Source organism: Leptosomus discolor, chromosome 3 (genome assembly GCF_034619465.1).
Source record: "Leptosomus discolor isolate bLepDis1 chromosome 3, bLepDis1.hap2, whole genome shotgun sequence".
In the NCBI taxonomy this organism is placed as follows: domain Eukaryota; kingdom Metazoa; phylum Chordata; class Aves; order Leptosomiformes; family Leptosomidae; genus Leptosomus; species Leptosomus discolor.
In genome coordinates, this window is record NC_141393.1 from 86169847 (window position 1) to 86193333 (window position 23487).

The 23487-nt window shown below is 52.1% G+C and overlaps 1 protein-coding gene and 2 long non-coding RNA genes across 5 annotated transcripts; all 3 read left to right on the plus strand.

Moving 5' to 3' along the window:
- Positions 1 to 1618: 1618 nt before the first annotated feature.
- LOC147415907 (uncharacterized) lies at positions 1619 to 10426 on the plus strand. Of its 3 annotated transcripts, XR_015183438.1 has the most exons (11): positions 1619 to 1657; positions 3083 to 3231; positions 3586 to 3684; positions 4066 to 4121; positions 5508 to 5570; positions 7836 to 8034; positions 8235 to 8344; positions 9411 to 9445; positions 9559 to 9725; positions 9827 to 9879; positions 9993 to 10426. It is a non-coding gene; the product is annotated as an uncharacterized LOC147415907 (long non-coding RNA). The 3 variants fall into 3 exon arrangements; XR_015183437.1 differs by having other exon boundaries at positions 9827 to 10426; XR_015183439.1 differs by lacking the exons at positions 1619 to 1657; positions 3083 to 3231; positions 3586 to 3684; positions 4066 to 4121 and adding an exon at positions 4309 to 4535 and having other exon boundaries at positions 9827 to 10426.
- Positions 10427 to 19097: 8671 nt separating this feature from the next.
- Positions 19098 to 20480, plus strand: LOC147415908 (uncharacterized). Its single transcript, XR_015183418.1, has 2 exons — positions 19098 to 19352; positions 19829 to 20480. It is a non-coding gene; the product is annotated as an uncharacterized LOC147415908 (long non-coding RNA).
- A 1248-nt stretch (positions 20481 to 21728) lies between these two features.
- On the plus strand, positions 21729 to 23174 carry LOC147415909 (endogenous retrovirus group K member 8 Gag polyprotein-like). Its single transcript, XM_086463070.1, is given in 4 exon segments — positions 21729 to 21857; positions 22438 to 22877; positions 22879 to 23010; positions 23012 to 23174. Coding segments are annotated over 4 exon segments (864 nt in total).
- The last annotated feature ends 313 nt before the right edge of the window (positions 23175 to 23487 follow it).

Here is a 23487-nt window from a genome sequence, read left to right on the forward strand (position 1 = left end):
AAGCAAAAAAAAAAAAAAAAGCCTTTAAAATGTTCTTTCTATGTCTACTTTTTGCCTTTTGGTGTCTATTTTTAATTATTTCTTCTTGTTTTCACTTTCAGATTCTTTTTATTTCTCCATTTTAGTTTGCTATTGCAAACTTATTTTTTCGTTTCCTTAATCCCCATTGCTTTTAAAATTTTCAGTCGATTTTTATCCCATTTGCTTGTCTTGCTCTCGCTGGCTTTTCTTTTGTTTCTTGTATCTCCCTAGCACCCTTGCTTTTTAATTTTCTTTCTACATCTGTTTTAGTTCACTGTGTCTATTTAATATTTTTCTTTCATTTTCCTAATCCCATTGCTTATTAAATGTGTTTTCCTATGCCTATTTTTATTCTTTGCTGTTTTTTAATCGTCTTGTTTCTCCTTAGTGCTGTTGCTTTTAAAATTTTCGTTCATTTTAGGTCACTGGCCCTCTCTCAGAATTTTGTCCTTTGTTTCCCTAATACCCATGGCTTTTTAATAATTCTTTCTATGCTGATTATTCCTTTGCTGTGTTTTATTATTTCTTGCCTTTCCTTGGTGCCCTTGCAGTCAAATTTTCTCCATCTCTATTTTACTCCGCCATTGCTGCTTTCAAAATTTTCCTTATTTTGTAAATCCCCGTTGCTTTTAATAGCTCGAGTTCTGAGAGCAGTTGCTGCCGCCCTCTCTGCTGCCACCCTGTGACCAGAGCGCGGTACTGCAGCAGGGAACCCGCACAGGAGCTGTGGCGGAGCGCTGCCGTGCTCCCTGCTGCCACCGTGTGACCAAAACTGAGTATTGCCGGGGAGCCGCGCGTTGTCGCGATCTCTGCTGCCACCCTGTAACCGAAAGGCGATGCTGCAGCTTTGGCGGCGCTTTACGAGGCTTTCTGCTGTCACTCTGTCACCAAAGGCCGGTACTGCAGCCTGAAAGCCGCGCATGCGCTTTGGCGGCGCGTTGCCGTGCTCTCTCCTGCCACCCTGTGATCAAAAGCCAGTACTGCGGCCCGACCCGCGCATGCTCGGTGTTTCCACGGTGCCGTTCGCCCGCAGCGGCCGTGCGACACCGCGGGGGCTGCCTGGCGCTGGCTGCTGCCTCCTGGTAAGGCAGCCCCGCTACCGCTCCGCGGGCGCGGGGCCGGCGCTGCCGTTCCGCCCCTCGCCCCGTACCCGAGGCGCGGTCCTGCAGCCCGGCGTTCGCGCGCCGGCTCCGGCCCCTCCGGCGCGTCGTTGGTGGGCGGGGCAAGCGCGTGCCCGACAGCAGCATGGCGGCGCACCGGGAGAGGGCCGAGGCCACTGGTGAGGCGAGCGAGTCGTCGTCGTCTCGCTCCCCGCCCCTTGTGCGCGTGCTTTGGCGCTGCCCCGCGCTGCTCCCGCCCGCCCCGGGGTGGGTCTCCCGTGCTCCCCCCGCCCGACAGGGGGCGCGCTTCGCCGCATCCCCCCGCCCGCGTGGCCGCATCTTCATCCTGTCGCCCCGTCGGAAGCGTCGCTTCCGCCTTTCTCCCCGCCTCCCCGGGGAGCGTGACTTCCTGCTTCCTGCACTCTCTGGTGCCCCGCCCGGTGGTGCGAGTCGCGACAGGAGCGGCGGTCGCCGAGCGTTGCGGGGCTGGGGCTGCGGCTGGGGCTCTTCTGGCTCGGGCTCCGCCGAGGGAGCGGGTGAGTGAGGACCGGGCGATCGACCGGCGGGTTCCGGAGAAAGCCGTGAGGCGGACGGCCAGGCCGCGGGGCCCGTGTCGGGGGCGCAGAGCGGAGGGGCTGCGGCGGAGCCGCGCCGTGTGGGAAGGAGCGGCGGGGGCTGCCCGGAGCCGGGCGGGGGGGGAGCCGCGCCGTGTGTGGGACGGTGGTGTCCTCGCAGGGCCGGAAGCCGGACGGGTGCCTCTCGCGGCACGGCGGGAGCGGCGGTCCCAGGGCGCGGCGCTGCCGGGCGGCCCTGCCGGTGCGCCGGAGCGGGCCGGGCGGTGCTCACCGCTGTCCGGGGCGGGGCGGCAGGGTCTCTTCGGTGCCGGGCAAAGGGGAGAGAAACCGGCCGACACCGCCCGGCCCCTCGGGCAGAACTCTGCCCGGTCTTCTCGCCGCTGGCCGGGCAACCTGACCAAGCGGTTGCTGTTCCGCCGCCTCTTCCCAGTGTCACCTTCCGCGTCCCGCGAGGGAGATCCCGCGTGGGCGGCTGTGGTCGTTGCTTGGGCGATGGCCCGTGTGGGGCTGGGAGAGCACGGAGGGACCGGGGCGAGTGGAAGGGCCTCGCCACCCCTCCCCACCCAAGCCCGGGAAACGGCCTGTCTGCTGCTGGGGCAGAGAAGCTCGTGACAAAGCGCCGTTAACGGAGCACGGCTCGTTCCCCGGGAGGTCCCTTGGGAGCCGGGAGTGGGTTTTTTTTCGGGTCGTGGAACAGACTTTCTGCTGTGATAAGTGTAGAGCTGCCTGTTGCCTTCTTGAGCGTTTCTCTTCTGTTGGTTCACCCTGATTTTATGGGTGAGATGGAGATGGCCTTTTATTTTTAGATACCCAGGTACCTTGTCAGTAACCTGTGGTGTCAGGACAGTGAACTTTTGGGCACCTAGATGCCGGTAGAAACGTAACCGAAGAAACAGGATGGAAAGTGATGTTTAAACTTGGTTTATAATCGATTTGTTTTTTTCATTAGAGCGTTGATGACCGATTGTCCTGTGGTTCAGTCCACATGCTGTTCCGTGGAGCCCTCAGTCTAGGACTTCTACGTTAAAAAAAAAAGCTTGTCTTTCCACGAAAGGACTAGTCCTTCATAGGACTGAGGTGTAGACTTGGAGAGTCTCTTAAAGGCGTGATCAGAATTAAAGCCAGATTTCACTTAACATTGCTGCTGTTTGTCTTTGCTTTTGTTACTGTCCCCACCACTCCGACATGCTTGGGAACTCCGAATCATGCCCTTGTTTTTTTCCAATCTGTAATGCCTTTCTCCCTGCCTCCCCCCATCCCCAAGGACTGTAGTGTAGAGACCCTACATTTAAGAGTTAGTTTGTTTCCTCACAAACGTGGAAGTCCTTAGAATTGAGTTCTGATGGTTGAAACCACAGCAATGATGTGTGTCTGTCTGTCTTACAGATCCGGAGTATTTCTGAACATGTACCCTCACAGGCAAATGTCTTGGGCATACGGATCTTCTGCACTTCATCCTCCAGCAGGACAATCCGCTGAGATGGGGATGAGCTGTGAAGGGGCAGTTTCTGCAAGGAGACTGTTGACGAGGGCAGGTGGGTCGCTGTACTCTAAGGAAAATATTCATCTTGGGACGCCTAGGGTGAGGAAACCCTGGCTCTATGTAGGCTTGAGAAAATGTGCGTAGTTATCTGTGTGGATCTAGGGAATGGAGTTCCGGTGAGACTGAAGCTGCCAATGAGTCAGAAGGAAAAAAGAAAGGCAAAAAGCGCCCAGTTTTCTATGAAAGCCAAAATCTCTAGTGGCCTGTCACAACAGCTGTACCAAAGATGATGCAAAATGCTTTTTCCTGCACTCAGTTGTAGTCTTTGCAAACCTTCACCGAAATAGGAAGCTTTCGATTCCTAGCCCGCTTTGTGCTAAAGGGTTTTTTTTTTTTCCTCTCTCAGCAGAATGTCAACTGGCAGCCTTTCACCATGGTGACCTTTTCTTCTACTGTGAAGATACAAGACGGGTGGAAAAGATCCCGAGTGGCCTGCAAGGACAAGGTACGTCTGCCACGTGTGTCTGCGTTTTTCCCCGGGTACTTGTAGTACGAACTTTAAAGTGAATGTGAAGAATGTGCCAGCTGTCCTTCTCTAGTTTTGATAGGAAATACTTAACAGAAACACTCAACATAAAGTAAGGTCTGTTCTGGAGCACGTTGTGCCTGTGCGAAGCGTAGTCCCCTCTGTTTGTTTGCTCTTCCTGAGAGCGCGTGTAGCCTTCTGCTTTGTGCGCTTGTGGAGAAACGGCTCTCTGAGAATCATGTGGTACTGAAAGGGGAAAGAAACTGTGTGTCAGAGTTTGGGTGTTCTGAAGAAACAGACTGTGTTCCAGATAAAAGCTTTCTGCTTTTTCAGTCCTTAAGTTTTTAAAATATCTCATAGGGGTACGTGAAAACCTGACTGAGATGCTGACATCTGTACTAAGAGCAATCAAAGTCGTGAGTTGGGTGTGGGTTTTTTTGTGGTTTTCTTGTTTGTGTGGTTGTTTTTTTGTTGTGTGTGTGTTTGTGTGTTTTTCCCTGCCTCTGTGGCAAATGTTCCAGTCCTGTTTGGTAGCCTTAAGTACTGCAGCACTGGGGATTTGATTTCCACGCCCTTCCCCCAAAGTAAAATAATATGGGGGATCTCTTATCTTACTAATTTTTTTGTTTCATTTCTGATAGGAAAAAAACCAGTTCAGGTTGTGAAATATACAAATGGACTTGCCTTGTTTAAACTGTAACCACCTCAGGGCCGCAGGGTATGATTGATGAGGGGTGTTCAAGCAGTTCGGTATCATACAAAATCCGGAGTTTCCAAACCCCCTTGCTTTCTAACACTCGTCACGGAGGTGGGAGGCTGGCTGCAGCTGGGTAAGGATTCCAACATGAAAACTCAATAACAACAGGGTGTTATTAAGCAGTCATTCTGTATTGCAGCGCTGGGCAGCACTGGGGATGTTCCACCAGGAGTGCTCCAGTGGGTTAGCAAAACACATCAGTTCATATACACAAAAGTCATACATATTCATTAGATTTCCTGAGAAGGGCAGTCTTATGGTGATGAGTTCATGGTGTTCATAGTCTCCCTCACACTGTCCTGTCCTCTAGTTGAATCCTCCTTCTTGAGCACCAGCCAGGGCCCCTTTTCTGATGCAACCTTTTGTAACAATCAGTTGTGTATTGGAAGTGTCTGTTTAATGTCTGGAGCTTTGTCTCCTTGGTGTCAGGCAAGATGTGACCTATGTATCAACTTTGCTCAGCGAATAGCTAAAACCATCCATGTAGGGGAGGGAAAACTCGGGAAAACAAAGACACAAGCGAAACCAAACAAAAATATGGGAGTGAAGCTTTTATGTATCACAGTGAGGCCTTAGTGAGGGGTTGTCAGGGTTTAGCTCTTTCAGGTATTTCTTCTATATGTTTAAAAAGAGAGGCTGCTGAATGTTTTTCCCCATGTTTGGACACAGCGCTACAAGGTACTTTATTTGTGTCTGGCTTTTGATGGCGCGTTTCCCTGGCCATTCGGTGGCATCTCTCCTGGGTGGTGCAGCTGCCCAGACGGCCCTCCTAGTTGTGTAACGCACAAGAAACCCCCCAGTCACATGGGAACGGTGTAGTTTGGAGACAGGTGATTTAATGGTATCTGCTTGCAGCTAGGTGAGTTCAGTTAACACAAACATCAAGTCAATTACTTTTGTAGCGTAAGCATTTTTGTTGGACATATGTGAACATCCATGTGCCTTTTTGGTATAAAGTGAACGACTGAGATTTGTTCTTTCTTTAAAGAACGTTTTAAATTTGACATTATTATATTTCTTTAAAGTTTTACATTTCACTTTGCAGGTTCGTTGACCAAGCAAGACGTGCAGCAGCAGCGGTGGTGGCACAAGGGCTGTAGCTGTTGCGGTGAGTCCAATGACGGTACGAGGTCGTCCTGCGGTCTTGGTGTGGGGGGGCTGTTATCTCCCCCCAGGGGTGCCGTGAGAAAGGGACGAGACGTTTTCCAGCACCAGCAAGTGTGTTTGCTTTTATGCCAAGAATGCGTTCAAAATCCTATCGATGAGTCTTAATATTGATTTTTTTTTTTTAAGCGTACGCATGGCTCTGGTTTTGAAAAGATGTGTTGTATTTTGAGCTGACCTCCTTTAGCTCAACTACTATCCTATCCCTTATTCTTACTGAATTCCTCTGCTTTGTCCTGCGTTACTTTTCTGATACGCTGAGACATAATTTGGGGTTTTTGTTCTAGAGCTGTCGTGTTGTGTCCGGTGCTGCTCGGCAGCTGCCCCCGCCCAGGTTTGCCTGCCGGCCGTTCAGCGTGCTCGGCCAGCGGCGCCAGCCCTGCGGCCGGAGGCTTCTGGCTCTGTCTCCAGCGGGGACCCGCGGGTGCTGCAGTCGGGGCTGTCCGGTGGGGAGAGTCTGGGGCCAAGACGGTCTCCTCCCCGCTGTCCCCTGCCCCCCGCCCGGCACATCCCTGCCCCCCCAAGTGATTCCCACGGAGATGTTGCCTCATGGGAGGTTTTTGCTGGACGTGCCCCCCGAACCCCCTGCCCTCCTACCTTGTGCCCCCTCCGCCCCGCCATGCTCGGCACCGCCCTCCTGCCGCCCCTCTGCTTCCGGACCTCGGGGGCCGCCTGCACCCCCCGACTTGCCCCTCGCCCCCAGCCCAAGCTCAGACCCGCCCTGCCCCGCCGGGGGCGTGTCCTCCCGCCGCCGCCGCGGTGCCCGCAGGGCGGTGCCCGGCGCTGGCCGCTGCCTCCCGGTCGGGTCGCGCCGCTGCCGCCCCAGGGGCGCGGGGCCGGCGGGCGCTCGGCGCGCGGGGCTGCAGCGCTGGGGCCGCCCCGGGCACGCGCCGCCCGGCGGTCGCGGCGGTCGCGCGCCGGATGTGGACCTTCCGGCGCGCCGTTGGCGGCCGGCGCATGCGCGATGTGCAGGAGCGGCATGGCGGCGGGTGAGGGCCGAGGGCGGCGGTGGGTCGAGCGAGCTCCTTCGGCGGGTGTGGCGGGGTCTCTGCTGGCCGCTGGCCGCCGGGGGCGGCGGGACGGGAAGCCTCAAAACCCGTGCTTGCGGTGGGCTGCCGGTCTGCTCGGGGCGAGCCGGCTCAGGGCAGCCCCGGGGAGCTCCCGGGAGCTGGTGGGAGGGAAGAGGGGAAGGAGGCGGACGCCCCTCCAGGCGCCGGGTGCCTTCCCAACTCACAGAGCTCCCCTTGAGCCTCCCCCGGCCCCGCTCGCCCGCGCAGCTGTCCCCAGCTCCAGCACCTCCCCTGCAGCCTGTCTCGCAGCCCCAGGTCACCCCCCCTGCAGCCCTGTCGTGACGGCAGCGTGGCGGCCATGGAACGGGCTCGATCCTTCCGTGATGTGGGTGGCATTAGCTGTCGTGCAGGGACAGAGAGGTGCCCGCAGAAGCCCCTGCGGAAGGGGAGGGGCTTTGGGCAGGGACGATCTGTGGCGATAGCGGTGCTGATGGAGGGTCGCCATCACGACAGACTTATCTCCACAGTTGCAGAGAAGCCGGCACTTCTGCATTGCAGCGCTGGGAAGCACGGGGAATAGCTCCTCCTGACGTGCTTCAGAGTTACATTAAAATTCAACATTTTTTATATCCTTTTTCAGCAAAGTTATGATCTTTAACATATTTTAACGTAAGCGTGCACGTTATGCCCGCTATTAATTTTGACATTTACAATGATTGGTCCACCCTATTATATGACTTTATTAATATTCTTATACTAATATAATCATTGGTTATTTTACTGATTAAAATCTCTGATATACAAATTAGGATGGGGAGGATGTGAGAGTCTTCACAGCAACATTTCTTTGTTTCTACGGTTTCATTGCATAAAATAACTAGCTGAGAATGTACAATTTCACTCCTTGCATCTGCCTCCCTATTCTGTGTTCTGTACAATTTCGCAATCCGCAGCAGCTTTAGCTTTGGCCATCTTCGTAAGGGCTGCAGCTGCTGTCTCTGAGCATGAGTGAGGTTTTGTGTATTTCTTACCGTAATGTAAATTGATTGAATCAGGAAATTAATACAAAACATTAGTTGTTCATTAAAGCAATTAAGAAGTTCATTAAAAGCAATTAGTTATCAATGAAAGGTAATTATCTATTCAAAATTCAGACCTGATTATAGCACCGGTCGCCGGTTCTCTTTTCCCTTTGCCAGAGGCTGCACTGAGGGCACAGGTGTCGCTTCCTCCCCTGGGGATGCTGTTGTCTGCACCCGCCTCAGGCTTGCCTGGGTTGTCTCTGCCTGGCCTCGCTCTCGTCGCGGCGTGGGGGCAAAAAGGGACGGGTGGAGCGCTTGCTGGCTGTGGGCAGTGGACAGGAGCTGCTGCGGCTGAAGCTGGAGAGGCCAGAGAAAGGTAAAGAAGAAGGAATCGAAGGCCATCTGGCTGGCAGCTGCCTCCTGCTGCAGGCAAGACCGAGCCTGCCAGTGTGCACCGGAGGGTCCGTGTGTGTAACCCACGGTGCGGTACGGCCGTGTGACGCACGAGCGAGCGAGGCTTCGTGTCTAGGAAGCCTTGTCTCACAAGAGCTGTGAGACAGCCATGTAATCTTTTAGGTGGAGAACCACCATGTGACCAGAGCTACAGAAGAGGAAGGGAGGAGAGAAAGAGAAGGAAGTGTCTGAACTGGCAAATTCTCCCAGCAGCACTGAGAGTGAGAGATGCGGTGAGTTCTGGGCCCTTGGTGCCCTGTTGCCCAACTTGTGTGTCCCAGGCCCTCCCTGTCCCTCCCTTGTCCCCATATTTCACATGCTGCTCTGTTCTCATGGAGCCCTCTTCTGGGGTGGCGACTTCTCCGCGTCCTGTGGATGTTGGGTCTTGGGGCCCGGCTTCTCGTGCGTCCACCGTTGCAGTTGCGGCCGTATCTTTTTGTCAGGGGCCGTGGCATTTGACTTCCAGGGCGGCCGTAGGTTCACCCTCGCGGCCCTCTAGGTCTTCTCACCCCTAAGGGAGTCTTTCCTCTGGGAATAAGTCATCTTGCAGAGAGTCTTTTTACATCTCCGGGTGAAGTTGACTGTCTTGTTTGCATGTGGTGTTGGTCTGCCCACGGGTCTGGGCTGGAGCCGCTCTGCCAGGCGCGTGGCGATGTTAGTCGAGGGAAGCGCGACAGTCAGAGTCGATCGGGAACGTCGATGGGCCTCGACCGTGCGGCTGCAGGCCGCGCAGTCCGCCTCAGAGCAGGTAGTCCCCAGTAGCGGGCGAGGGGGAGTATTTGGGAGAGGCCACTCGAGCGGTAGTTGCACGGGTTGAATCTCAGAGGTGTTAAGGGTTGTATGCGTAGGGCCAGGTGTTGCTTTGGCTTTGGTTTTCTGTGATGGCTGGCTGGCTGTTGTTGGAGTCTAGAGGGTATTCCTACGTGGAAAGGAGACCTCCAGAACTGTTAAGTTGTTGCTTTCACATCCGGGTGACTTGTTCGATGCCATTTTCAGATGCAGAGAGACGAGCTGTGTGGCAAAGGGTTAGAGGAGGGGCGGGACAGCAGCCGTAAGAAGGCGGGTCAGCACGCAGTGTCGGCGGGCAGATGCGGCCGGTGGCTGTGTGAGCAGCTGACAGGTCTTGGTAGGTTTGTTGTATTCCGAAGGCGCGAAGCAGCGAGTGAAGTGGGATATTGGCACCGCAGGTGGCTGGGGCGAGGCGAGCTGGGACTGGTGGGCTGCAGCAGCGCAGTTACTTTTCAGGTGTCGTGTTGTTCATGAAGTTTATAAGTGTCCCTTATTGTTTGTGTTTTACAGGTGGTACCCGAGCCTCAACATGGCAGCCGGCAGAGGTAGGGTGGGTGGGTGGCCGAGGTAAAGGAGGAGGAGGAGAGGGGAATGGGCGCGGGCAGGCTGTGGTTTCGGGCGGTATCTCAGCACGTGCCTTTTGTTCTGGCTTTCGCAGGTCACACACGTAGCCTCGGAGGGGTGAAGTCGCGCACCGACCAGTGGCTTGAGGAGGCGAGGCGGTTGTCAGCCGGGCTGGCGTCCGAGAGTGGAGTGTCCTGCGGCAGCTCGGTCAAGCGTTTCTGTTCGGTTGTGCCGGTGTTAGGCAGCTGCCTTTGGAGTTGGGTGAGCTTTTGAGGTGGTGAGCTAAGGAGCAGTGAGGAGGAGCGTGGGGCTGGTGATTTCTCCCAAGCGTGATGGTATTTCTCTGTCTGTTCCTGCCTTAGGTGCCGCAAGTGATGAGGGCTGCAGCGTCCAACACAAGAATGGGTGTGGAGCAGTTGAGTGGAAGACCACGTTCCTTTTGAGGGGGAGGGTGTTTGGAGGAGGTCTGTGTTGACCCGTGTGACATCTACTGCTGTCAGCGGTGTGTGGGTTTTTTTTTTTCTGCAGGCGATGAAGAGGAACGTGGCAACTACAGGAGTAATCGAGTTAGTTGATGTGGTTTCTGTGGAGGATGGACGCGGGTCGCCGGCCGTCTTCTGGAAGTGAAGCTGAGGGACCCGGGGACCGTTGTCCTGCAGTGCGTAACTTTGAATTCAGTTGGAAAAGAGATTTTCCCGGAATGGAAGTCTTTCTCCTTCAAAGAAATTGCATTGTACAAACTGCCTGTCAGAGTCTGTGTGCTTGGCTGTAGAAGTCATGAGCAGCGAGACTTTTTGCCCTCTTTTGAAAAACAAAACAACAGAAAAGTCAATTTGTTTCTGAAGACCGAAGCACAGCAGGTGTTCCAAAAGTGGGTGGCATCGCTGATCTTTGGATTCTTGGTTGCAACGGTCGAGATACAATTAAAAAATGTTCCTCTGCGTGCTTTGGTACAGCCAGAAGCCTTAGCGCATCTGCCAGTTCCGTTCGGTGGCCTCACCTATTGCAGCCCTGGGGATTTGAATTTCTGGGTTTTTTGTTTTGTTTTGTTTTGTTTTGTTTTTTAACAAGTAAAACCATGTGGGGGATCTATTATTTCACTGATCTTTTCCTATCATACATGAAACTCTAGAGAAAGTTAAAATTGTATAATTGGCAGAATGACTAATGCAGTTTAAACTCGCTGCAGAATCAATACAGCGTGTAATTTATGAGGTGTACTTAAGCGGTCAGGGGTTTCTCTAACTCTTCCAAGCCAGAGGCAGCTGCGTGTTACTGGATTTCTTCCCCGTGTGTTGACAGAGCGCTCTGAAGTACTTCGTTTCTAATCATGTGACACAATAGAACAAAGAGTGGGAGCAGAGTCAAATAACAACTGTGTGTTTTGGAGACAGGTGTAAGCATAGGTTTAGATGGGGGTGTACAGCCTTGTCCTGCAGCAGTGCTGTAAGGAAGGGCGTCAAACACGAGCAAGAGCATTTCCTTTTCTGCTAAGAGTGTGTTGGAAAATGTATCTGTTTGTCTTACTATGGAGTGTAAGAATTCAAATCACTCTGGTTTGTAGAGCATGCGTCTGTATTTCGGGCTGGTCTTCTTCAGTTCTACAGCTCTCCTGTCCCTCGTTGTATTGAATTACTCTCCTTTCTTCTGTGTGGTTCTTCTAACGTGCTGAACTGCGGTTGGGGCTCTTTGTTTCCCGATCTCTTGCTGTGAGTGTCCAGTGCTGCGCAGCAGCTCCCCCACCTGCCCCCCAGATTTGCCCCCCGGTCGCCAGCGCTTTTGCCCCGCAGGGCCAGCTCTGTCTCCATCCAAGGGCTGCCCCGCAGGTGCAGCAGCCACGGCTGTCCAGTGGGGAAAGGGGCAGTTGCTGGTCTGGGGGGCCCATCCGGCCGTGGTCCGAGAGGGGGAATGTGGCAGAGCCGAGTGCAAGCAAGAGCCACGGCACCGTCCTTTGGCGGATGACCCCGCCCCTCTGCTGTGCAACAGCCGGCATCGATGATCCAGCGTGGGGCAGGTATCGAGCGTGGATTCTGTCTCGTGGGCTGTGGCAGGTGAGTGCTCGGCTATGTGTTATGCCGGGGGGAGCCCTGGGTGTCGGTCGTCCCCCACCGCTCTCCGGGTCCACCTGTACCCCCGGTGTTAGAGAAGGACGCAGGTGCTGCTGCCCCGTTGTGACCGCACAGGGGTGCTACGTGTAACGGCGCTCTATGCTGCCTCCGCGTGGGGGGCTGCAGTAGCGCAGCCGGGATAGGCGCATGCGCGCTGGCGGACCTTTGCGGCGCTCTCTACTACCACCATTTCACTAGAATTGGGTGCTTGAGCCTGGTACACGCGGGTGTGCGGTGCCGTCGATTTGTGGCGCTCCCTGCTGCCACCCTGTGAGTGAAAAGCGGTACTGCAGCACCGGCGGGGCTTTCCGCGCGGTCTCTTGCCACCCTGTGACCGAAAAGCGGTACTGCAGGCCCGGCGGCGCTTTCTGCGCTCCCTGCTGCCACCCTGTGACCGAAAAGCGGTTATGCAGCCCCGGCGGCGCTTTCTGCGCTCCCTGCTGCCACCGTGTGACCGAAAAGCGGTACTGCAGCCCCGAAGGCGATTTCTATGGTCCCTGCTGCCACCCTTTGACCGAAAAGCGGTACTGCAGCCCCGGTGGCGCTTTCTGCGCTCCCTGCTGCCACCGTGTGACCGAAAAGCGGTACTGCAGATCCGAAGGGGCTGCCGCTCTCCCTGTTGCCACCCTGTGACCGAAAAGTGGTACTGCAGACCCGAAGGCGCTTTCTGCGCACCCTGCTGCCACCCTGTGACCGAAAAGCGGTACTGCAGCCCTTGCGGAGCTGCCGCGCTCCCTGCTGCCACTCTGTGACCAAAAAGCGGTACTGCAGCCCTTGTGGCGCTGCATCACTCCCTGCTGCCACCCTGTGACCGAAAAGCGGTACTGCAGTCCCGGCGGCGCTTTCCGCGCTCCTTGCTGCCACCCTCTTACCCAAAAGCGGTACTGCAGCCCCGAGTGCGCGCTACCGCGCTCTCTCCTGGTACCGCCTACAGTGAGTGTGCTGCGCACTGCACGCTCTGCCCCTTGTGCCCCGTGGCCGCCCCTTTCCCGGGGGATAGTGGGAAGGGCGGTGGGCGGGTCTGGGGTAGATGAGCCCCGGGCTCTGCCCAGGGAGCTCCTTCTGTGCGAGGTGAAAGCTGTGGGACTAGGCAGGGTCCAGCAGCACCCACGGTTGGGAGTGCCCTGGGATGCAGCTTGGGCTCTTTTTTTTTTTTTTTTTTCTTTTTACGTCAGCAGTTTCCTACGGGGTGCTCGGGGGTGACAAGAGGGTTTTAAAACACACAGCTTTTTAACTGATAGTTTTCCTGTTGTTTTGTTCTAGGTGCACTGGATTTTCCTGGCATTCGGAACTTCCTGCAGGATGGCAACTTGTTTTTTGTGAGGAGTGTTTCTGACCCCATTTCCCTTCCTAGGACTGAAGGTCAGATTATTGAGCAGCCATGAGGATGTGCATCATGACTGCACCTGTCTATGGCCCGCCCCATCCCCCTGTCCGTGCCTGCAGGTGGAGTTTTTCCCATGCCACCCCCAACTTGGTGGCCTTGCCAATGGTGGGTGTGCCTGGCCCTACTTCCTGTGTCCCTGCCTCCCATGGGCGTGCCTTGCCTGCTTTTTGTCACAGCAGGGACAGACAGCGACAAAAATATATGTAAGAAGGTAGTCTTTATTTAAAGTTGCAAAAGCCAAGATGGCCGAGATGGCGCAGCATAAAAAGCATAACGTTTTATAACCTTTTTTATCTGTCCACCTGTTCATGCACTAAGGCTGCTAAAATGATTCGCTCAATAGCTCTGTCCATTTGCCTTTATTCACATACTGATTAGCTGGAGCTCCTACTGTATTTCCCACTGTATCTACTGTTCTCTTGTAGAGTTTCTGCTCTGTGGTAATGACTTGTTCAGTCTCTTCTTGCTCAGTCTCTTATCACTTCCTCAAACTTGTTTACAACATTCTTCATCAACTTCTGTCTTTTCAAGGGTATACTGGAATGCTGTCAAGGTCAACTTCATCTTCTTCAGTCAGGTTATCCCCGACAGCTTTTAGTACTCACTTTATGGGTGTGTATAGCTCACATCCTTGTCCTCGCCCTGTGCATCTGCCTTGCCCCCTCCCCCCCCCCCCCATGGGCATGCTTTGTCCCCCCCTCCCTTGTCCCTGCTCCATGCACCTGCCTTGCCCCAACATCTCCAAGTACTGCTGCTCCAGATGCATAGCACCAATGAACTGTTTGCATTCCAAACTTTGCTCTGGCACTTCCTTGGGCCTCAAATCCCTGACATTACCCCTAAAATGCCATCACCAGTAGATGTCAGGGGGAATGGGGGGCACCCAGCAGGGACACCCTGAAGTCTCATGGTTTCCATTGGGCTTTCCCAAGGGCAGGGGTGGGTAGGAGAGTGGAAGAGCATTACTTTTTACATTTTCTTCCTACATCTCCCTCTTCTGAGCTCCTTGTCCCTGGATGTTTGTTCTTGTCTGTGGCTCCTGTTCCCGATGGGTCCAGGTGTGGCCAGTGGGGCTAATGACAGGGCTGGCCCTGCTGTGGACTATCAAGGGGCTGCCTGAGGGAGATGGTAAAGGGGAACTGGCTGAGGAGGGAGTGGAGGTGCCTCCAGCATGGAATGGCTGGTCCCTGTGGTGAGGAAGGATCCCCCTAAGCTGTCCATGATGGAGCAGACCACCAGCACACGTTGCCGGGAGATTGGTGCCTGCATCGGCTGTGTGTGTGAGCTGCTGGCCAGCCTAGCGGTGGAGGGGAGTTGAGAGAAAAGTGTTGGGGTGCTGAAGGTCTGAGCCGGTGCCAGGAGCTGGGGTGAGTCACACATTCTCCCATGCACATCCCGGTCCATCTCTGCTGCCCTGCCTGTCGCTCCTTCTGCTGTCTGGGAAAGGGCTGCCCAGGGATGGGGAGGGCCAACAATGGCTTTCTGTCCTGGCCCCTTTGCTGTGGAAGCCTGCCAGGCACCCTGCTGCCATTCCGAGGGCACTGGGGCTTCCCCTCAAGCCAGGGGGAGGTGGCAGGGCTGGAAGAAAGTGGAGGCTGAGATGGGGTGCGAAGGCAGGGAAAATGTGGATGTCAAGAGGGGGTGGAAATGGTGTCACTTTTTACATTGTCTTTGTAAGGCTCCCTCTCTCTGTCTTCCTGACCCTATGTGTTAGTTCTTGCCTCTGTTTCTTTTCCCCTATTGCTTTAGAATATTTCCCTGTCCGTCGTCTTGTCCTTGCCTTGTGGTCCTGCTGGTCCCTTTGGCCTCTCTCTCCTGCTCCCCCTCTCTCTTATGTATTCCTCCATCACTCCCTGGGTTTTTTGCTCAGTGTCCCAGTACTCTTCTCTTTACTCTACTGTCCTGCTCCCTGTCCCTCTCCTGTTTGCAGCATCCCGTTTACTGGCTGCCTGTCCCCCGCCTCTTCTCTACCTTCCTCCTGCTTTTTCCCTTCTCTTCTCTCCTGCTGTCCTGCTGCATTTGGGCACCGAGCCTTGTAGCCAGCTCAGTGCCAGGATTCGTTAAGGGCATGAGTGAGTAAGCTTTTCCTGCCTCCTCTGTGCCTCTGGATGGTTTTCAAGCCCCTGGGTGCAGAGCTCGTGGCTGTGGGCAGGTGCCAGGGAGGGGGACATGTGCTGTGGGGATTTGGCCAGGCCCCTGTTCCTGATGGGCTCCAGCTGGGGCAGGTGTGGCCAATGAGGCTAATGATGGGGCTGGCACTGCTTTTGCCTATGAAGGGGGCTGCCTGGTCATGCCTGCCTGCAGGAGCTGGCTGGGGAGTCAAACCAAGGGCTTTCCACAGGCAGCTGTCTCCAGCCAGTCCCTGTGGCAAGGAAGGATCCCTCCCAGCCGTCCCCAACAGAGCACGCCACCGGCACATGGCACCAGGACCTTGGCAGCTCTGTTGGCTGCAAGTGTGAGCTGCTGCATGTCCAGGAAACCTCGAGGGAGAAGTGCGTTGAGTCACCCACTGCCTACTCCTAAGGTCAGGCAGCCGGTACTGTGGAGGAGGAAGGGGCAGAGACAGAGAGAAAAGCCTTGGGGCGGTGAAGGTCTGCTGTTGGCACCAGGAGTCACATGTCCCCTCGTGTGTGTCCGGGCCCATCCCTGCCCTGGTTTTCCAGATCTTTGCCTGCCTCCTTGCCTGTCCCTGCCTCTGTCTGCCTTTCAGGCTGTCTGCTTCCCCAAAGCTTTTTGCTCTTCTGCTAGCATTACCCTGTAAAGTGTCACCTTCTACCTTTCCTTTCTATGTCTCTTCCTTTCTGGCACCCCACCAGCTCTGATTTCTTTCTTCCTCGTTGCTTGTGACAATGGCATTTCTAGGTCTCCCTCTCTCGGTGTTTCCGTTTATCTAGTTCCCTGTGATTGTGGGAAGGGTGGTGGTCAGGGTCTGGGGTATATGAGCCCCGGTCTCTGCTCAGGGAGCTCATTCTGCTCTGGGGTTGCTGTGGTGTGCGTGCTCTGTTGGTGCTGTCAGTGGTGGCAGCTCAGGAGCTGGCTGGGCTGTGTGGGTATTAGGGTTTGGTCATGGAGAGAAGCGGAAGCATCTGAGTGAGGTAAGAGTTGTGGGACTGGGCAAGGTCCAGCAGCACATAGAGAGTGCCATTGGATGCTGGTTTGTTGTTTTTGATGTCAGCAATTTTATACTGAGTGTTCAGGGGTGGCAAGATACTTTAAAAACACAGAATTTTTGTTAACTGAATTTTTTTTTTTCTAGCTGCACTGGATTTTCTTGGAACTCTGGAGTTCATGCAGGATGGAACCTTGTTTTTTTCCCTAGTTTGGCTGACAGCTTTTCCCTTAATATGACTGAAGGTGAGATTATTAGGTATTAGAAAGTGCAACATGTATGCACCTGTATATGCCCCTCTGTGGGAGCGTAGCTCACTGAAAACAGGCATGGAATGCTAGAGGGCCTGCACAGGGAAAACTCTGTTGAACAGTTTGTCTAAACTAATATAGTAGGCCTCAAGGACGCTTTGACCTTGAGGGTCAGAATAGAAGAATTAGAAGCTAACATCCGTATGAGGCGGAACGCATTAGTATTAATAGTAAAGTGATAGGTAGAAGCAGATGACTGATGTATGTATAGCACAATTGGAGTTTATGAAAAACTGCAAGTCATGATGACTTTGGAAAATTATGCTATATAAGAAAGTGCATCTGCACAATAAAACGAGTTTCCTGATATAACTCATATTGAGTCTTTTGTGGATTCTCCAACTCCCTTCTCCGCAAGTGGTGCCCGAACAGGGACCCGAAGAATGAGCAGGACTCACGTTTGGGGAAATTAAGGAAAAAGCTCACCTCTGCAGCAGAGTTGGAGCTCGGCGGAGAAAAGGAGATAAGAAAACAGGCGGCCCATCAGGGAAAGCCGGAGAAAAAAGAAAACAGGCGGCCCGTCAGGGAAAGCCGGAGAAAAAAGAAAACAGGCGGCCCGTCAGGGAAAGCCGGAGAAAAAAGAAAACAGGCGGCCCGTCAGGGAAAGCCGGAGGGGGGAAAAAAAAAAAAAAAGGAACTCGACACTGCGGTAAGATAATGGAAAAAGAAGTAACTTTATCACTATTGAAAAGCTTTCTGGGAAAGCTGAGTGTAAATATTGGAAAAAAGACTTTAATATCTCTTTATACTTGGGGATATGTAAAAGGACATTTCTCGGACTCAAGCACATTGTTTGATGTGTCCGAGTGGCGTAGATGTGGGGACTCGTTATGGGATGTGGTTATTGATAAGGACCGAACGGCAGAAAGGCTGGGGGCGCCATGGCGGGAAGTAACTAACTGTTTGAAAAAGTATAAAATGGAACTATTGGTGGCGGCTGCCGCCGTGAGACGACTTAATGCGGTCGAGAGTTCGTCGGTATTTACGAAACCCCGGATGTCTCCCGGGTCTGACGTCTTCCCGCTTGCGCCCCCGTTTTTTCCCCCCCCGATGGGCAGTACCCTGCGGGGGGGCCGAGCGCACCGCCGGAGGAAAAGCGGTGACTCACATAGTTACTAGGCAGGAGGAGAGAGAAGGAAGGCGCGCGCCTCGTCGTGAAACGACTACGGAATCTCACCCCGATCAGACACAGACCACGAGTTCGGGGGCTGGTGGGGCCTCCGCGGGGACCGCACCCTCGGAGGAGAAGGTTCGCCATAATGGCGCCGACCCGATCGCAGTAACAAGGGACTTGGCGGAGAACGCAGAAAAACTACAAGAGGGCGTGGGCAAAGAAAAGGGACAAGTACGTGAACCAGTAGAATCCCGCCTTTATCCCCACATCACAACGACCCGCCTACAGGGAGACTCTCTTTCTCCAGGGATCATGTCAAAACAAAAGCAGAAAGAGGAACTGTTTGATGAAGTCCTACAGCAACTCATAAACAAACTATCGGAACTCAATATCGCAGCGGACAGCAACAAGAAGAATCCAGAAAACGCTGCAACTCATAATCCTTTTGCTGTACCGTCATCACTACCAGTGCCTTTGTCGCAAATGCCTGTGCCAAGTACTTCATTTTCAAATACACTATTAAATGAACAAGAAGCAGGACGAAGATGGAAAGGAGTTATTCGTGATGCCCTAATTGAAGGAAATTTTCTTCCTTCTGCCTTTCCTATCGTTACAGATCAGGCAAGAGGTAGAAAATGGGAACCATTTGATTGGAAAATCCTTGAAAAAGCATGTTTAGCAGTATCACAATATGGGCTTCAATCTAGTTATACTCAGCAATTATTACAATCTATTTTTACAGCAGGTGTTATGTTGCCACTTGATTCACAACAGATTGCTAACATTCTTTTGTCCCCTTCTCAGCAGCTTATGTTCTCCAAGGCCTGCAACAACTCTGTGACCAGGAGGCTGCACGACCAAGGCAGCAAGGGGGTCCATTGTACGGGGTACAAGCACAAATGCTAACAGGCCAAGGTCCTTTTGCGAGTGCGGCTTTACAACAAGGTTTTATAGGAGAGGTATTACAATTGTCACAGCGGTTAGCTTACCAAGCAATAATTTCAATCGGGGAACCAGGAAAGGCATATTCCTTTGCCAATATTAAGCAGGGTCCACAAGAAAGTTTTCCTTCTTTTATTGATCGTTTATATCAGGTTATTAGAAGTTATCCAGATTTGGATGAGGGAATGAAGGAAAAGGTTTTTAAAATGTTTGCCTTTGAGAATGCTAATGATACAACAAAAAGAGCTTTAAGTACCCTACCCAGAGATGCACAAGTAGTTGATATGCTTGAAGTTATAGAACGCATCAATGGTATCGCATTCTTACTTGCTGCTGCTGTATACAGTGCTGTTCAACCCCTCATAGATAGAAAGGAGAGAGGCAAGCAAAAGAGATATTTCAGTTACGGGACAACGGGTCACTTTATGAGCCAATGTAAACTCATTTCAGTCCCTCTGTAAATCAAACCTCCGCAGTTACACGGCGTACCAAATTCTAATTGCACTGTAGGTTTGTGTTTGCCAGGCAGGTTTAAAAAGTACTTAATTTTTCAGTCGTTACAATAAGGTCAAAGCAGGTCCTTGTTTTAAAACTTTTTTCTTTTTTTTTTTGTTTGTTTGTTGTTTAAAAAAAAAAAAACCACAATGAAAAAGGGAGTTCTATGTAAAAGATATAAAAACTTTTGTCAGATTTCTTGAAGTGCGTTGGGGAATGGAGAATACCTGCTTGATAACACTTAGTTGTTATTGAGTTTTCTCAGATTCAGTTGACAACCCAGATGTGACAATCACTGTCCGGCTGCAGGAGCCAATGAGGACTGGGACTCCCTAGGCGCGCCCTGGGACCCTTTCTCGGAGGGGCTCCCTGACTCAATCTGGCTCGCTGCAGGGGCAGACACGATCCATCTACGGAGAAAGGTATTCTTTCTGGTCTGTTTTTTGTAGTTTGCTAAATGTTCACGCTGTGCACCGATCGGCATTGATGTCAATGTGTATTTTCACCACTTGCACTGATATTTGACTATGTGAATGGGGTTAGTTTGCTTGGTGCTGTGGTTGATATTGTAGTAATCATGTTTACAGGTCGTCTTGTATCTTTTGTGTGAATGGTGTAAAGGAGCTCCTTGTGTGATAGTGTAAAATTTGTTACCAATATTTGAATGAGTGAGTGAGTGAGACACAGTGTTAACAGCACTTTGCCTCTTTTCACACCAAAAAAAAAAAAAAAAAAAAAAAAGAGGCAAGCAAATAGAGAAATTAGCTTGCTGATCAGAAAAGCAGTCGAGTGTAACTACGCAAATCCTAGAACAGATTAGAATAGATGCTATTAGATTAAATTAGTTTAAGACATGTGGTCTTGCAGAACTGTGCGGTTATTGATTTCTTGCTTCTAGCACAAGATCATGGGTGTGAAGGTGTCTAAGGGATGTGTTGCTTCAACCTGAGCGATCATGGAGAATTGATTCATCAGCAGTTGCGGTGGCTGAAGGAGCACAGCCAAAAGATTCAGAAGGATACGAATTTGTTCGACTTATGGCTGCAAACATCTTTGGAAATCTCTCCCCTTGGTTACTAGGCTTAATCAAACAAAGCATACGATGGCTTATTATAATTATATTGCTATTGCTAGGGTTAGGCTTCGTATGGAATTTGCTGCAGAAAGGCATATCGAGTCTCGTTCACAGAGTTTTATTTGTGCAAAACGAAAAAGGGGGAATTGTGGGAGCGTAGCTCGCTGAAAACAGGCATGGAATGCTAGAGGGCCTGCACAGGGAAAACTCTGTTGAACAGTTTGTCTAAACTAATATAGTAGGCCTCAAGGACGCTTTGACCTTGAGGGTCAGAATAGAAGAATTAGAAGCTAACATCCGTATGAGGCGGAACGCATTAGTATTAATAGTAAAGTGATAGGTAGAAGCAGATGACTGATGTATGTATAGCACAATTGGAGTTTATGAAAAACTGCAAGTCATGATGACTTTGGAAAATTATGCTATATAAGAAAGTGCATCTGCACAATAAAAGGAGTTTTCTTGATATAACTCATATTGAGTCTTTTGTGGATTCTCCAACTCCCGTCTCCGCACCCCTCCCTATCCACCTGTCCATGCCTCCATGAGGTTTTTGCCCATGTGAGGCTTTTCCCCTGCCTGGTCTTATCGCTGCTGGCCGGGCATCCTGACTAAGAGGTTCCTGTTCCACCGCCTCTTCCCAGTGTCACCTTCCACGTCCCACAAGGGAAATCCTGTGCAAGCGGCTGCGGTCGTTGCTTGGGCGATGGCCCATGTGGGGCTGGGAGAGTGTGTGTGGAGGCACCGGGGCGAGTGGAAGGGTTCCCCTGCTGTAGGAGACTATCTAGCAGAGAGAGAGCATACTTAATATGGACATAGAGGAAATAACGGGTGAATAGTAGGTACTAACAGACAGTGTCGCATAGAACTTGTAACCAATCACTTAAGTAAGGTAACTGCATGCTGGGCTGGTGTACAAAGCGAGATAGCCAATCTGAAAATGCATGATCACATGTATGGAAACAAAACAGTATATAAGACGCAGCCAAACGTTCAAGAAACAGCTTTTGCTTGAAACCATATTGGTTGGTATGCAGAGTCCGTCCTTGCGCGACCACAATTGGTGACCACGACGTGATAACAATTAAGGAGGCTTGATCGCACATCGGAAGCAGGCAAGGGGCCGGTCAGCCGGGAGAAGACGAACTTCTCCGGGCATCCGAGAGATGGGAAGTGTGCACACGAATCACCTGGGAAATTGCAGGTGGGTGACCGGGAAGAATGGGAATCCCTCTAAGTAAAGAGGAAGATAAAGTTCGGGAAATACTGCTACTTATACTCTCTAAGAGAGATGTGAAGATTGATAAACAAACTGTGACTAAATTGTTGCATTGGGGACAAAGACAAAGATTTTTCAAAACCCCGAACAATGTCTTTGAATTTGGAATATGGGCCGATATGGGTTGGGACTTGTGGGACTCTGTCAGTGCTGGCTCGAAGGAAGCAGCTAATCTCGCTCCCATCTGGAGACAGATTAAGACCGTTTTGGAGGATATTAAAACAGAAAAACGAGTAGTGCTTTCGGCCCAGCAGGCTTTGACCCCAGAAGCCGAGGGTCCTAATGAGTTGCGAGCGTATCCTGTGGATGCTTGATGATTTTTCAGGCGGGGGGGGGGGGGAAGATTATGAAATAATTCCTTCTGCACCACCTTTACCGTCCGTGCCTGCACCACCTTTACCATTCGCGCCGCCGCTAGACGACTCCCCCGTGGAGAATGCACCGATGGAAACAGAGCCTGAGGAGTTTAAGCTACAACTGATACGAGAGGAGCCTGAATTGTCTTCTCCTGCTTCTCCTACTAACCATGAGCTACATGAGGAGTTTTTACAGCAGAAGGAACAACTAAAGCATGTAATGCAGATGGTGCAACAATTAGTTGGGGGAGCGGGAGGTGCGGGGGGAGCGACAAGCAGACCTTTAGATTTAGAAATAACTAAGTTTTCAGAAATGTGCCGCTTAACTGATCTGTCTGGGAAAGGTGTAGGGGGAGCGACAAGCAGACCCTTAGATTTAGAAACAACTAAGTTTTCAGAAAGGCGCTGCTTAACCGATCTGTCTGGGAAAGGTGCGGGGGGAGCGACAAGCAGACACTTAGATTTAGAAACAACTAAGTTTTCAGAAAGGTGCTGCTTAACCAATCTGTCTGGGAAAGGTGCGGGGGGAGCGACAAGCAGACACTTAGATTTAGAAACAACTAAGTTCTCAGGAATGCGCCGCTTAACTGTTCCGCCCAGGAAAGAGCAGCCAGAGGGTTGGCGGGGGGAGACACACACACGACGGACATGGACGGGACAACGACGCTGGGGGATGGGGGGGGACACGACACGGAAAGCAGGAGTGGCCCTCCTGAACCATGATCCTGCTCAGAAATGGCAAGGGATAATAAGAGAAGCCATAATTGAGGGCAAATTTGTTCCTAATGCTTTCCCAGAGAGCTCGCCCTCAACATCGGCAGTGGGCTCCATTGGATTGGAAACTCGTCCGCAAGGCACAAAAGTCAATTCAACAGTGGGGTTTACAAAATCCATATGTACAAGCCATAGTGGATTCTATATTTTCAGGCCAGTTGTTGACACCCTTTGACTGTATTAAGCTGACTGAAATGCTCTTAACCCCTACGCAACGGTTGTTGTGGCAGGCAGATTGGGAGTCTCGAGTCGATCTTACAATATTACGAAATCTTGACCGCAATCCAAATGACCCCTTGTTTGTGGCCACAAAGGATATGCTGTTAGGAAAGGGTCCATTTACTGACCCCCAGATACAGGCACAACTCGACCCTGCCATTTTGCAACAGTCACAAGCTCTGGCCACAGCTGCGATAAAACAAGTCCCACAAATGGGAAAACCACGGCCACCATATACAACCGTTAAACAGGGATCAGGAGTCATTTGTAGAATTTTTGGATCACTTGAGGGCAGCATTAGATGCGGTGCCTGGGCTAACTGCAGACATGAAGGCTACACTTGACATGGAATTGGCAACCCACAATGCAAATAGCACGTCGAAAGTTAATTGCGGCCCTTCCCAAAACTGCTACATTAATAGACATGATAGAAGCCTGCTCTAAGGCTTCATTGGTAGAAGAGGAAGAAAGAGCAATGGTGCATGTCAAGGCTCAGGCGCAGGCATTGGCCATTGCTCTCAAGCAGTTTATAACGAAATAAAAAGGGGATAAGGGACCGAGGTCACAACATTGCTTTCTTTGTGGACAAAGAGGTCATTTTAGGCGAGAGTGTCCCAATAACAAAGAGAAAAAGGAACCAACAATTAACAGCAACAACGGGGGACCATGGGCAGGTACAGGCCTTGCTGGGGCGTGTCATCCGTGTCAAAGACTTGGGCATAGGGAGAATGAATGTTGGTCGCGTTTTAGAAGGGACGGGACCCCCCTTGCCCCGCGAGCTTCGGGGGCGGGAAACTGGAAAACGAGCGCAGGGAGAGGGAGTGCGATGACACCAATACCCTCTCAAGGGCAGG